Source organism: Poecilia reticulata, linkage group LG3 (genome assembly GCF_000633615.1).
Source record: "Poecilia reticulata strain Guanapo linkage group LG3, Guppy_female_1.0+MT, whole genome shotgun sequence".
Classification (NCBI taxonomy): Eukaryota; Metazoa; Chordata; class Actinopteri; order Cyprinodontiformes; family Poeciliidae; genus Poecilia; species Poecilia reticulata.
The window spans coordinates 24,017,023-24,030,985 of NC_024333.1; the positions used below are offsets into that span (position 1 = coordinate 24,017,023).

General features: G+C 38.0%; 1 protein-coding gene across 1 annotated transcript in view; it reads right to left on the reverse strand.

Annotated features, from left to right (window-relative positions):
- The window catches only part of mmp2 (matrix metallopeptidase 2), a 16,797-nt gene extending 9,384 nt beyond the window's left edge, over positions 1 to 7,413 (reverse strand). Inside the window, exons 1-9 of the mRNA XM_008405575.2 lie at positions 7,125 to 7,413; positions 6,712 to 6,938; positions 5,802 to 5,950; positions 5,208 to 5,336; positions 3,012 to 3,185; positions 2,202 to 2,375; positions 1,407 to 1,580; positions 1,001 to 1,156; positions 775 to 901 (exon numbers count right to left, since the gene is read on the reverse strand). Of these exons, the coding sequence (XP_008403797.1) occupies positions 775 to 901; positions 1,001 to 1,156; positions 1,407 to 1,580; positions 2,202 to 2,375; positions 3,012 to 3,185; positions 5,208 to 5,336; positions 5,802 to 5,950; positions 6,712 to 6,938; positions 7,125 to 7,277 (1,463 nt within the window). The 5' untranslated portion in view covers positions 7,278 to 7,413. The remainder of the gene's footprint in view (positions 1 to 774; positions 902 to 1,000; positions 1,157 to 1,406; positions 1,581 to 2,201; positions 2,376 to 3,011; positions 3,186 to 5,207; positions 5,337 to 5,801; positions 5,951 to 6,711; positions 6,939 to 7,124) is intronic.
- Positions 7,414 to 13,963: the final 6,550 nt, after the last annotated feature.

Genomic DNA, 13,963 nt, shown 5'->3' on the forward strand with positions numbered 1-13,963 from the left:
TATTTGCAGCACTGTATTCTTTGTCGTGTAAACTTCCTGCAGAGTTTGTTTTGTGTTTCTCCATGCCTTTGACATATTCAGCACCACCGACTTTCATCAAGACTGTTTGGTCTACATATTTAATCTAGTTAAGATGTAATAAGAGTGGGGAACCATCTGAACAGCCAATGCCCTCTTCCAGCCACTGCCTCCCAGTCATAGGAATCTCTGTAACTGTCCGAACAGTTGATGTTCTGTTAGCTGAGCATAAAAAAAGTAACTGTGGGAACCACAAACTTACAGTGATATATTCAATTTTTAAGTGAGCCAACATTCTGACTGTAAAGTTTAGTTTTCATAGTGTAGAAGAACTATCAGCATCTATGTTTTATTTTGTTTATTTTTGTGGCGCAACTGAAAAACCACCACAAAGTGTGAAATTTACCTTAGTGCAATTATTATTAAAACCAGGCCTTAATAAGGTGTAATTACTTAAATTTATACATTTTATTCAAGTTTTGATATATCCAGAATCAACTTATAAATAAGTAAATAGATCGTCATTTAGAACTGATTTTTAAGAGTATTTTTTTATACATTTTATGAGACAAAATATGTGACTCATTTATCTATGATATTATTGATTAAATGAACTATCAAATTTACATAAATATCCCCAACATTAATCTAAACAACAACGTCTATAAATGAAAATGTTATAGACGCTGTTTCCTCATTTGCACACACACAGGCTAAAGCCCCCTTAATACAGCATGTTATATTTTAATCTTTTACCTGTCTTTGAAGAAAAACGTCTCTCCTCTGATTTGTGCAACAGCATCAAAGATAACTGGATCTTTACAAAGGTCCATTGGCGTGACAGGACCCTGGGTTGGAGGCAAAGGCTTGTCGGTTGGCACACCTGTTGTCACATATACCAGGAAATTTTACTCTCATTCTTCTCTGCTTCCCAGTTAAGATAATCATGCTGTTTAGAAAATGGTACGACATTTCTTCTCACCATAGAGCTCTTGGATRCCTTGGATGTCATCATGAGAAAGTCTGAAGTCTTTCATAAAAGTATAGACAGGAGCCATCAGAGCTCCTGGGTCCTGAGAATGCTCCAAACCAAGGGCGTGACCAAACTCATGGGCCGCCACCAGGAACAAGCTGTAGCCTGAAAACAATCCAATCAAGTGGTATTTGCGAGTCGTTTTTTCATTTGGTTTCAAGTTAAAGGAGGAAGGTTTATGACTGGAATTTCCACAGTTTCCTTTTAGTAGTCCACATTTATGCGGAGTGTGGGTTTTGTGTAGCTTAAAGCTAAATAAAATATAAGTAATTCTATTTTTATATGTGGTCTTTATACTTGGGTGATTTCTCAAAAATACACCAACATCGGTCTGTAAGTGTCAAAGCTATCGCACCTTGGTCAGGACAGAAACCCCATTTCCGGTCATCGTCGTAGTTCTTAGTGGTGGCACACCACATTTTCCCATCACTGCGTCCAGAAGAAGTGCAGGAGTCATAGCTGTCTCCAAGAAAGGTGAAAGGAAAGACACAGGGGCTTCCCTCTGCATTTCCTCCCACTGTTGACATTGCTGAAAACCACAGTAGATTATTTTAGAGGTTTGTGTGCAGTAAAGTTTAGACTGATTCAAATGCCAAAATGTTTTTTTTTTTCAAGCAAAGTTAGGTTTTACGGGGTGTTCTTTGAAACAAGTGTGGATGAAGTGAAAATTAACCAGCACAACACAAATATTAGCTGACCCACAGCAGGAGCAGAGTCAGAAAGCACAACCAAAATTGATGTGGTTTCAAGGTAACATTTTCTGTTTGACATTTTTGTCCTTATTGTTATTTGTTTCTAACTTCTCACCTACTTCTCTATCTAAACCCAAAACACATCTTACTGACTGAATGGAAAGAAATGCAGTGCACATTAAAATAGTTTAGCGGTAATTAAGCTAACCACAGCAAGGCTGAAAAGCCCCAGTTGGAGAATTCCTGCCAGCAACAATGGAAAAGCATTGCACAATAGGGATAAACACACAAGAAACTTGAACTACATCTACTTTAACAATCTCAAAGTGGGGACTTCTAAACAGCATACAAATACATGCAATTGTTATCGCTTCCTATAAAGTGTTATAAAATGTTAGATTATTCAATATTGGGGTGACGTATAGTGCTCATGTCGGGGAGCAGATGAAAACACCTACCAGTTTCAGGGCAGAAGCCATAGGATTTGTCACGGTCGTAGTCCTCAGTGGTGGCACACCAGCGGTATCCATCATCCCTGCCCTGCGTGGTGCAGCTGTCGTAGCTTTCTCCCTGAAAGCTGAAGGGGAATTTACAAGGCGCGCCCTCTCCGTTACCACCAAGGGTGAAAAGTACTGTAAAAACAGAAAAACAAGCATGTGCAATGCTATAAAGACATGACACGCTGTAACTTTTACTGACAACAAGATAGAAACGCCAGCATAAAATGCCGTGAGTGATGATGTAAGACAAAGAGCCAGAGAAAAGACAAAAAGCAAACATTTTCCACATCAATATTAGCCAGAGCTTAACAGAATAAGCAGCTCTGGTAAAAACAATTCTCAAACATGTTCACATTATCTGAAACATCTTAGTACACATGTACTTTGGTAGATGCTTGGACCAGGTATGCATCAATGCTTGTACCATGAACACCAGAGATAAACAAAGTGGTTAGTAAAGCCCAGTGTTCTGAACATGGAAAAGAAATGTTCCATAATTCACTCCAAAGCAAGGAAACAACATGCTTTCCTGGCATACAGTTCAACCTACTTTCTTCCTGTCCAAAAACACAGAAGGGTTTTGAGTGTAGAAATAATTGTATAATACTGTTATAAAGTCTGAAATGAAGCTGGAATACAACATCAGTGTTCCTGAGATAAAGAGGCCAGAAAGTAATTGATTGTTCAGAGAATTTAAGCTGATATGTGCCAGGAGGCTCTGCCAAGCCTTTCTGACTTCCAAATTTGAGAAGTGTGCGACAAGCTTACACTCGTGAGGGCAGAAGCCATATTTGCCCTCTTCATCAAAGTTGTAGGTGGTGGAGCACCACAGGAATCCATCATCTCGACCCTGAGATGTACAGCTGTTGTACTCGGTCCCCATGAACAGGAAGGGGAATTTGCAGAACTCTCCATCGGCATTGCCAAACTTCACTTTCACCACTGTGGAAACAAAAGTTGTCTTGTTGATGACGCATTAACTGTAGATGCTTATTCACATAACATCAATGATTAGATTAATGTCAGTGTCTTAAAAATCTTAAATTTGTGTACAAGCAAATGCAGAAAGCAATAATAAAATGATTTAATAGCAATACTAGAAGTAGTTGGCACAAATAATATTTAAACAGCTTAGAACACGTGATTACAATGAAACATCAAGACAGAAAAGCACATTTAAAATTTAGACTTTTTGTAAATCAGGATCAGATCAACACAAAATTAATTTATTAATGAATAAAACTTGGAGCAAATCTATCTGGGTCATGTAGAGCAATTCCAAAAGTTTATTTTTTTCTAATCAGCCTCCAGATGGCTTCAACTTCATATACTGAGTGCCAGTAACTTCAGACAAAGATTAAAAAAATCAAAACAAAGTAGGTTAAAGCTGCCTTACCAATTTAAAAATATCAACTAATATGCTACAGCAATTAAATGTACAAAAATACTTTTTTTCTGTATGCAGACTGAGTACCTATACACCAAAATGTGTATCCGCTACATAAGGGTTAAGTCAGATTAGCTGAATATTCTCAGCATGTTATTTCAGTTGTCTCCCAGTTTAAATTACACTGCAGCTCATATTTTCCATCAGCTTTAAACTTAATAACAAAAGTATTTAGTGCTGCTGTTAACACGACATTAGTCATACTTAATGTTAAACTGCTTTACACTTGGAATACATTAATGAAATGGGCTTGGAGAAAATGAGGGACAAACATCTGACTTCAGCTATTTCAGGCAAGAAAATGAGAAGTCTTTTTTTTATCACATTTTCAGACCATTTCATTAAGTTTTACAGTGTCTAAGTTGTGAAATACAAACTAAAGCAATCACAAGCCCAGAGAAGTGTGTGACTGTGTTTAACTTCTCTGGCAGCAATGATTGTGTCGGTTTCAAAGTTTAACCACTGTGAAATAAACTGAAGTTACGACAGTGGAACACCACATTCCTTAGGTTGCTGTCATCTTTCTCCAAACGCAAATTGTTACAGAAGTTTACCATAGAAAGTCTAATTTACAGTTTGCTACAGAGACACATTTCCATAAAGTGACTGCAAACATTATAAAGTTTTGATTCTAGTTTTTGATTGTCATTTTAGATCTGGATAATTTATGCATTGGAATATATATATATTTTAAAAATCAACTGTTTATCTTATAAACTGTTGTCATTTGCTAAAAAAAAGCTGCAGTTTTGAACAAGCACACCTCACAGGTTCCTCCCCCTTCTCTCTTCTGTGCTATAATTCACCCTCCACAATTCCTCCCACACAGTGGAGTCTGCCAAAAACTTGATAAATTATTAGTTTTCCTATAACATTATGTTGACATTAGCACAGCTGTGTTAGGATGTGAGCAGCGCGTGCAAAAGCATGATTAACACTGCTAAGATACTCCTCTTGGATCTTATTGGCTGGTTCTTAGTGGGAGTGTTGTATTGCTGCAGCTGCTGGAGGAGTTAGATTTTCTACTCATTTTCTACTGTCATGACATAGAGATAGTTTTAATAAATATGTAAATAATACATTTTTATAAAAGTTACCTACTGCGGTTTTTCAGTAAAACATGTAGTAAACCATCAAAATATATTAAATGTCCAGTTCAAGCTCAAAAGTGCACATATAATCTGCATCCCTCAATCACTGCTGTGGTAGAAGGATCCTCTCATGACCTACGGAAACAGCCCAGTTTTGGACCCTACACTGAAAATACACTCAACACCTAGTCAGGTTATCATAAAAGATAAAAAAGAACATGGAATTCTGGGGGATAACATTCAGGCTCACAAAATCAAAACACCCTTAATGGCATCTAAACCAACCGAGGAACTTCTGAAATACATTTAAAAAAAATTAAAAAGTAGAAATATGCTGGGGGCATTTAGTGCTTTTCACAGTACAAAAAACTATATTTTTCCCATGTGCTTTTCATAGCGTAGAGTATGGAATCAGCGCTCATTTACCTTGGCCCTCTCCTAAGGTCCACTGCTCATCATCATCAAAATGGGAATCACCTCCAATTCCTGGTCCTGGGGCAAAGGCATGAGCCAGGAGACCGTCTTTGCCATCAAAAGGATAACCGTCTCCATGTTCTGTTGACACACATCCACACAAAGTTTAAACCTTTTTCTTTTCTTACAACAATATTACTATTATAGTGCCCATAACAATAATTTTATGTCCTCTGGAGAAGCTCTGTTTGCCCTTCACTGCAATTACCAGATTCTTTCTCAAAGCGGTTGGCTGTGGCCAGACGCCGTGATATTATAGCACTTTAAGTAAATATCAAGTGCTTATTTTAGTTGGAATGACTGGAATGGCCTTTGCAAAGACCACAGTTCCCACTGTTTTATTATGTGCTCCTTAAATATAGGATGGTCATGTGCAGAGTTGCCATAAAAACGTTTGTGTTATTGGTCCTTTGCAAACAGCCCGTAGACGTCTGAACTTTTGCTCAGCTGTTTTCTGGGTAGGGAGGTGCTTAAGGGAGGGAGACAAAAATCAATGCTGTATGTTAGGAATCTTAAACATAATTCACATTCAGAAACGTAGCATACCATTGCGGCCAAAATTAACCATGATGTCAGCTTCTCCATCCATGATGCGATTAAAAGAAAGCGGCGTGACATCACTCCACACTTTAAAGGCTCTGTAGAAAGCATCATTTATGACTTCCTCGTCCAGGTCAGGAGTGTAGCCCAGGATTCTACAAAGAAATACCAACGTGTTTGTTTAAAATGAGACTGCAAATGCGCACATCCTCCCTGAAAAGATCAGACGTCTTGTGAAAGTGTCACGTAGCTCTCCTCTCTTCTCAAGATAATGGAAAAAAAGCTGGACAGTATGAGTCATCTATGAAAGCGTTTCCCGAAACTCTTGAAATTAACCAATAAGTCCTAAACTGTTGGCCCAGACTACTTTGTGCTTTTCTTTAAAGCCATGCATGACCTTGTTGTTGTTTTTGTCTAACAGTTTTGTGGAAAACATACTAGCAGGCAGGCTGTAATGACTATGACACATAAATCCACTATGTTGTGATCCTAAAACAGCATCATAACAAAATTCTTGATCCATACTCCATAGCTATGCTGGTTAAAGAAGTAAAAAAAACAAACATCCAAGCACTTAAAACCGTTTGGAAAGGGGAGGGGGTGAAGAACGGAGGCTTAGGGGAGTTTTTTAAGTGCCAGTTGGGAGTAAGCACAATGTTACATCTGGAATGCTTTGATTTATTGAAAGCTTTTTAATTAGATTAAGACAAGTAAATAATACATGGTATCAATGGATGACATTAAATTAACCAAATACACCCAACATGTGTATTTTAATAGGTCCCTTTAGAGTTGACCAGCACTTTGATGTTCAAATATTTGACAAGTTCCAAGTTAAAAAGTAGGAGGTAGGAATAGTAGGTGTTGCCAAGACCAAGTTACTGGAACATTACACAAAAGTCCCTACGGGTCTGACCTGTAGGTAATCTCCTTCTTCTGCCACTTGGGTCTCCTGTGGAAGAAGTTGTAATTGGCCACATCCGGGACACCACAGCGAGGTTTTTTCATGATCTCCACCGTCCTGGCATCTATTTCTCCGGTTTCTTGCAAGGCGAAGAACTTCTGCATTTTCTTCAAAGTGTCTTTGAGCACCATAAGGTTGCATCTGTCTTGTGGGCATCCATAAAACTTATTCAGATAGTGCTACAGGAGATGTGCAGAATAAAAATTTAAAAAAAGATGGAAATGAATTTCTCTCATTTTTATGTATATAAAAACAATAGCTTTTTGTTCTGAGTATCACACAACGGTTTTTTACGTACACAATCTAAGCTTTTACAGCAGTTTTTAGATGCTGTAGATTCAATATAGATTCAACAACAAACTCACCAGAGCAACTTCTTTGTCTGTTCTCGGGGTATCGTCTCCGGGAAACCTGATTATAGGAGATGGGCGAGCATTTGTTGCTTGAAAAGCGATAAATTGAAGCAAAAACACTTTTAAAATAACCCGATGACACCTAGATATCGTCGGAAAGCCCATTTTCGCAGGGCAATACTCTCTTAAGTTTGGTTTAAAAGCTGCTTCGGAGTGGCTGCTGCTCTCAGTCCGTCAGCTTGTGGTGCCTTTGCTCTTCTGCAGATTTTTTTTTTCCCCCTTCAGGACGTCCTGCACAGCGGCTGCATAAACTTTCAAAGTTGTGCTTGTTCGTGCACTTTTTCTCTCCGACGCTTTCTGCGCAGCCTCCAGGCTGAGTTAGAGCGGGGGAGTCATGCATTTTTGGTGGAGTGTATCACTCAGTATTATTCTAAGAAGACCAAAACAAGTGATATGTGGAGGGAAAGGTTTCATTTCAGACAATGGAAAAGTGGTTAATGCAATCCGCACGCAAAACTGTGCACCGTTGACCAAACAGCTGAGAAAATGTTTTACCCTTTATTAAACACAGCCCGGATGAAAACGATTTATTTTTTCCAACGCGGAGTTAACGAAATTCAACTATTCCAGCATAATATGTTTTCAGTCTGACCCCATAAATCAAATATTATACACTTGTGTGTCTCCTCTACAGTTACAGTCACAAACAGTTTGTGTTTTAAATTGCCGGAATTGGTTGGTGCCAATATCCTGCACATCTGTTTATTTCAGCATCTCCCTCCCTCTTCAATGCTTTTCAATGTTTTCACACCATCTGGGAAACTGTTTTTCACCTACAGGGAGGCATTGTATCCATACAGTAAAGTAGTAAAACAATGATTCAATATTCAGGCTCATCTCAATAAATCTGAATAATTAAAATATGTAATTTATTTTGGTAGACAATGGTAATTGATTCACTACACACAAACGAAACTATCCTAAGCATTTATATCTTATTTCTTCACACAGAGGGAAAGTCAGCTGCTGAAATAGTGTTTTATTAATGCATATTAAACAAAGGTTAGTTGGAATGATACAGTTTGACAGAAGAAGGTGCTGAAATAGTCTAGATAAAGACAGGAGAAGCGCTGATTTGGTTTATATGAGTCATCTACTGGTGTTGGTTTGCTGTGTTTTGTCAGTCCAACGTTTACACAGCTTTCTGCCAGTAAAATGTGACATGCCACAGAGAAGAACACAAAAAAGACTGTGAAAATAGTGATTTTTGTTTTTTGCTAAATATACTAGTTGATGTCATGAAAAAAACAGTCTAGCTTAAATAGCAGCTTGAGGATTAAAATGGTAAACTTTGTGTTTGAAGTTATCTTATTTACACTAGTAAATCCGAGTTGTATCAGGTGTAGGGGAAGCTCAGCTGATTAAGGGGTTTATTTGCTATTCACACAATGTTGTTATTGGCTTCAACCAATAAGATAAAAGTTTGAAACAAACATGACTCCTTCATATTTCCACCCACAACAGTAACAACCCAATTTATGGGTCCAGGCGGCGCACTTGAATTTGATCCAGATAACTTTTATTGTCGGGATAAATGCTCCGAGACAAGAAAAGAGAATTCTCAACACTGCAACACACACCAACCAATTTCGTTGGTTGGTGTGTTAACCAGTGTTTTGGTGCTTTGGTGTGAGTGTCATCACACCAAAGTTAACTCACCAGTGTTAACTCCCACTGGTTAACACACCAGTGTTAACAATGGTGTGTTAACACTGGTGAGTTGAGAAATTCTGCCTAACCATTCAAGACCAAACTTAAACAAAGGTTAAAAATACATTTTTAATTCAACAACATACATTGTTAATTCAACAACATGAGTATTAGATTCTCTTAGTGTTCCAAAGAGTTAGTTCAGACCAGTTTTGACTTCTAACTCAACACTCAGTCTGGTGTTGATTTAGATAGCTTATATTGTTGACTCATGGTTGCTAAAAACTTTACAAGACTGACTAATTTTAGTGACATAGTGGGTGTCAAATATTGAATAAAATGTTGTGCCACATGACTGGCTTTATTTTCACTCTTATATTTGACTTTATGGCACACAAAACTACAAATTAATCGTCCTTATTTTCTCCAGGTGCATTCTGGGTAAAGCTTGTCACCAACGTCATCACCAGTCACTTGGCAACAAATATCAAACTAGGTAGATTGGGTGCTGTGGTGGCGCAGGGGCAAAGCACAACCCATGTACTGAGGCCTTAGTCCCCATGCTGGTGGTCACAGGCTCAATTCCTGGAGTGAATTGACAGAAAAGTGGGGAAGGGGAAGACCAGGAAGCAAACCCATGACAGCCACATTGAAAACTAGAGCCTTCATACATGGGAAGTGCCTAACTACAGCATACCATGCCAGTAGTATTTTAAAACTCCAATTTCTATGTTGTTCTATTCTTTACARTGTTCTGTGTTAGATTAACACATTTATAGTGTAACCTTTGACAATATACACTAGTTCTGGGGTAAATTAACACTGAAGTGTATTTGATTTCAACTACTGTGAGTGTTGAATTAACTCTAACCCATTCAAAAGTGTAACTTCTACACCATCCAGTGTGGACCTATATAGACACCTTAAAAGTGTAAAATTTAACTCTGTAGGAGTTGATGGAACACTTCCAAATTTTCTGTGTGGCCGACTGAGAAAAAGCAGTGGTGGTAGTTTGAGGACTATGCTTAATAGAAAAAAACAAAAATGATGTCTCTGTTGTGCCATGATTTTTTTTTAATCTTCTGTATTTTACATTCTAGTCTGCGTTTCCGTCACCTCAGGACATAATCAATGATGATATCGAGTGTCCAGAAGTATTTAGTCCTGTGGTGTTACCAAAGTTTGCATTCCTTTGGGTTACTGTAGTGTATGCAATTTCTTCAGACTGAAACATTAGATTCTAGGAAGCCTATCTGGAAAGTTTGAAAATGAAAGAGTGAGCTCCTTATAAACTGAGCCAAACATTTCCTGCTGATCATTTGGAAGAGTATATTGTCGTTTTTATGAGGAGGACATAAATGCTCTGCAAAAATATTTAATTTGTACAAAGATTCAAATGCAAAACCTGCGCAAATGTCAGGTTGCAGGTTTTCCCAGAATAATCGTGTAGTAAGAAAGATGAGAGGCGATAATTTGATTTCCAGCCTCTGGACAGAACTGATTTGTAGTTGCTGGCTGCGTGAAAAGCAGCAACATTTGGCTGCAGTCAATTCACTCTTAGAAATAGTGTTATGTTGACATCTGCTGGCACAATGTTAAAACTTGTTTTTAAAGTCGAGAATGCTCACTCAACATAACAGTATGGTAGACATTAAAACTGAAATATCCATCATCAATAAATACACTCTATCTGTCTCATTAAAAAAATACGCGTCTGTGGACAAAACCAAAATAAAAAAAAGAAAAGTGGCAGCCTAACCAGCACTCTCTCTAACTTGAAACTTACAAATATGTAAGTTTTCAAGTTCATGGTTGATTTCATTTTTAACACAAATCAGACTTTTCTTTAAAAAATTTTTTTAGGTGTTATCAAACGGCATTAATAAGAAATATGTTTTTTTGTTGATTTTATTTATTTATTTATTAAGGTTTAGCTTTTATTCTCTAAATATGAAGTTGCCCAAACAGTTCCAGTGTTCTAAAATTCTCATAGAAACTTTGGGGCTTGTCAACATTCCTACTGGAGAGTGGGACATCAGAGTATCATCCATAAAACAGTAGTTTTTGTTTTGTTTTGGGTTTTTTTGCCAATAGTGGAATCCTCCTGGGCCTTCTTCTATAGAGCCCACCATGGTTGAAAAACCAATGGATGGATCAATGGAGTGTTAGGAAAAGTGAATTAACTTGACCTTGAGGTTCAGATTCAGTGGTCTTGGATTTGTTCCCTCTTCTTTTTCTATTATTCCCACCGTCCATGTGATCAACATAAGGTTAAATTTTATATAGTTAAAAATTGCTTTGAACTGATAAACTTTTGACGAGAAATTACGTATTGTTTCGTTTGCTAGAAAGACACAAATAAATTTAGCTGGTCTAGTATTGAAGGTTTTAAATCAAAAGATCTAGTGCACTCTAGTGTTTGTTACTGGCATAGCACCATTTTGTTTTCTGTGGCCTGTTCCTGCTGCTCTCTTTGATGAGCTGCAGACTACAGCAAAGCAAGGGTCTTTTCTGTAACTCTTCTTGACATCTGTTTGTGTATGTTCTCATATTGGATTAGACTAAACAACAAAAAAGAACCGACCTTAACAGAAACAGCCAAATAACATAATTCTTTCTTCGTCTCTTCTTTGTTCTTTTCTCCACAAAACAAGATCTGTCAGATGGATTGCTCACAATTGTGGTATATCTAGCAGAGCAATTTCCCTCCCCTTAGTCAGAGTACAGTTAATTTTTCATAGCTGGGACTGCTGTTGGTGGTTCCTGGATGGATTTAACATCCATTTGCCAACAATATCCAGGGCCTGTCACTTCGGAGCAGAAGCTTGATTTTATGCAATGATACATGCTGCCATCTCCTCCAAGTGACACACTCACAGTGATCTCTTGCAGAGCTGGGGGAGCAGAATGCCTGCCTATTATATGTACACGGGGACTGCCTCTCCAAATAGAAAATGCTGTGAGATGTGAAAAGTTGAGCCACAGCTACAGTAATTGAATGTCTTTGTGCATATAAATGCAATTTTGCAGGAAGGAGTGGAATAAAGAGATTGAGATGATAACATTTGATATGCATGTAAATTGTTTTCGGTTTTTTTCTCAATGCTGCTGTTTTTAAAGTGGGTTTCTTGCTGGTGATTGTTGCTGCATCTCCCCCATTTGTATTTATTAATGGCTGAAATGGAGGATTTAAATATAATTGACATGACACCGCATTCCCCAATGCGGAAGTAGAGCAAACACGAGACAAAAAAATAATGTTAATGGAACTCAGTGCGCTTTTTTGGTTTTAAAATTTGTGTCAAGTGTATTTAGCATCCCGAGCTACTCTCCATTCCAGTAGATGGCGGTAATGCACATCTAAACGTTGCTTGCCAACCGCCATTAAAAAAACAAGAAGAACTCAACACGCTGTCCGAGAAATCTTTTGAGTAATTTTTGCCTTATATGCCAACACAGAGGCAAAGACGACTATCAAGAAAATTCCCCAAGGAGTTGTACATCAGCTCTGTAAGGTTATTTGCGGGGGGGAAACGGAGAAATCAACGTTAAAACCCAAGTTTTTCGCAGCCAGAGGACGAATGGGGCGCAGAAAGTCTCATTATGTGAGAGTGAAAGCTCTGTCGGGTGCATTTTGTACTTGGAAAAACGGGCGAGTAATGACTTAGATGATACAAGCTTGTGCAAATCTCCCTTCAGGAACATGCTTAAAAATAAACATTAGCATTAAAAGGTGCTTTGTAAATACCGCAGTGACTACAGCACATGTTTTTACGTTGTCATAGACCTATTGTAATTTACAACCATAAAAATCAAGCACAATTCTCTTCACTTGTTGATCTTTGATTTGACATCAAGTGTCATTATGACAAAAAATTGGATGTTTACCACTAGTCACGTTCCTGCAGACGAACGTGGTAGTTGTTGATCACGGTTTAATTGAACTGAACACGTGGTCGGCTGCAGGCCTTCAGCCATTCCTTGCAGTCTTTCAGACTTTGTTTGGGTTTTGGAAATGGAATAAATTGTATTCCGCCTCTATACGCTCTGGGTAAGGTTGTCAGGATTAGCATTAAATGTTCCCCACTGACAACTTTGGACCTTGATCTATTATTTTCCTGAAATCTATATGACCGCAGCCTCTTAGCGATGGTGAACCATGGCAATGTTCATGGAGGTTCAGTTCCTCCAGATAAAGGGCGTGTACGTCAGGACAATTTGACCGCCATTGGTCAGTTGCCGTCAAACCCCCTAGAATGATTGACAGGTGGCCAATCAATCAAGTTTATTTGTATAGCACATTTCAGCAGCAAGGCTCTTCAATGCACGTTACATAATAAAAACACAAAATTCTAAAAGAATGTCAATTATGGTGCTTCACATTCATACATGTAGTCTATACTGCCTCTCTGTTTTTGTTATTGAGTACCTTATCACTTAACACTCTGACAACTTCATTTGATGCACCTTGTAAGTACAGAATTGGGCCTCATTTAGTCTTCAGAACTGTCTTTATTCTTTGTAGCGTAGGTCCTAAAGAATGTTGGAAACATTCCTCGGATATGTTTTTCTTATTTTTGACATCAGACTATCATGCTGCAGATTTGCTGTGCTGATTGAGATCCAGTAACTGTGGAGGTTATTTGAGTTCAGTGAGTGTTGTTGTCATTAAGTAGACCAGTAAAAGACCATCTGAGCTTTGTGACACGATGCTCTACTCTGCTGGAAGTAGCCAACCGAAGATCAACACCCTGTGGTCATAAAAGGAATGGACATGTTTAAACAAAGATCAATTGAAACTAAGTTGTCAAAAAAGTGTCTCCCCACATGATTACAATCAATCAATCAATCAATCAAATTTTATTTGTATAGCACATTTCAGCAGCAAGGCATTTCAAAGTGCTTTACACAACCAAAACAAAAACAGAAATAAACAGTGAGAAAGAGAGAAAATTAAAAAATAAATAAAAATAAATAAAAAAAAAAAACAAACTCCCTTACCAGAGGACGCCGCCGTCCCACACAGAATTTAACTAACTTATAGTTAGAGGAGTCTGCCCTCCCGCGGACTTTAACTGGTTCCATTCCATTTCCATTCCACTTTAATTTTCATCGTTTTCCACCCTCATTTTTCACTTTCT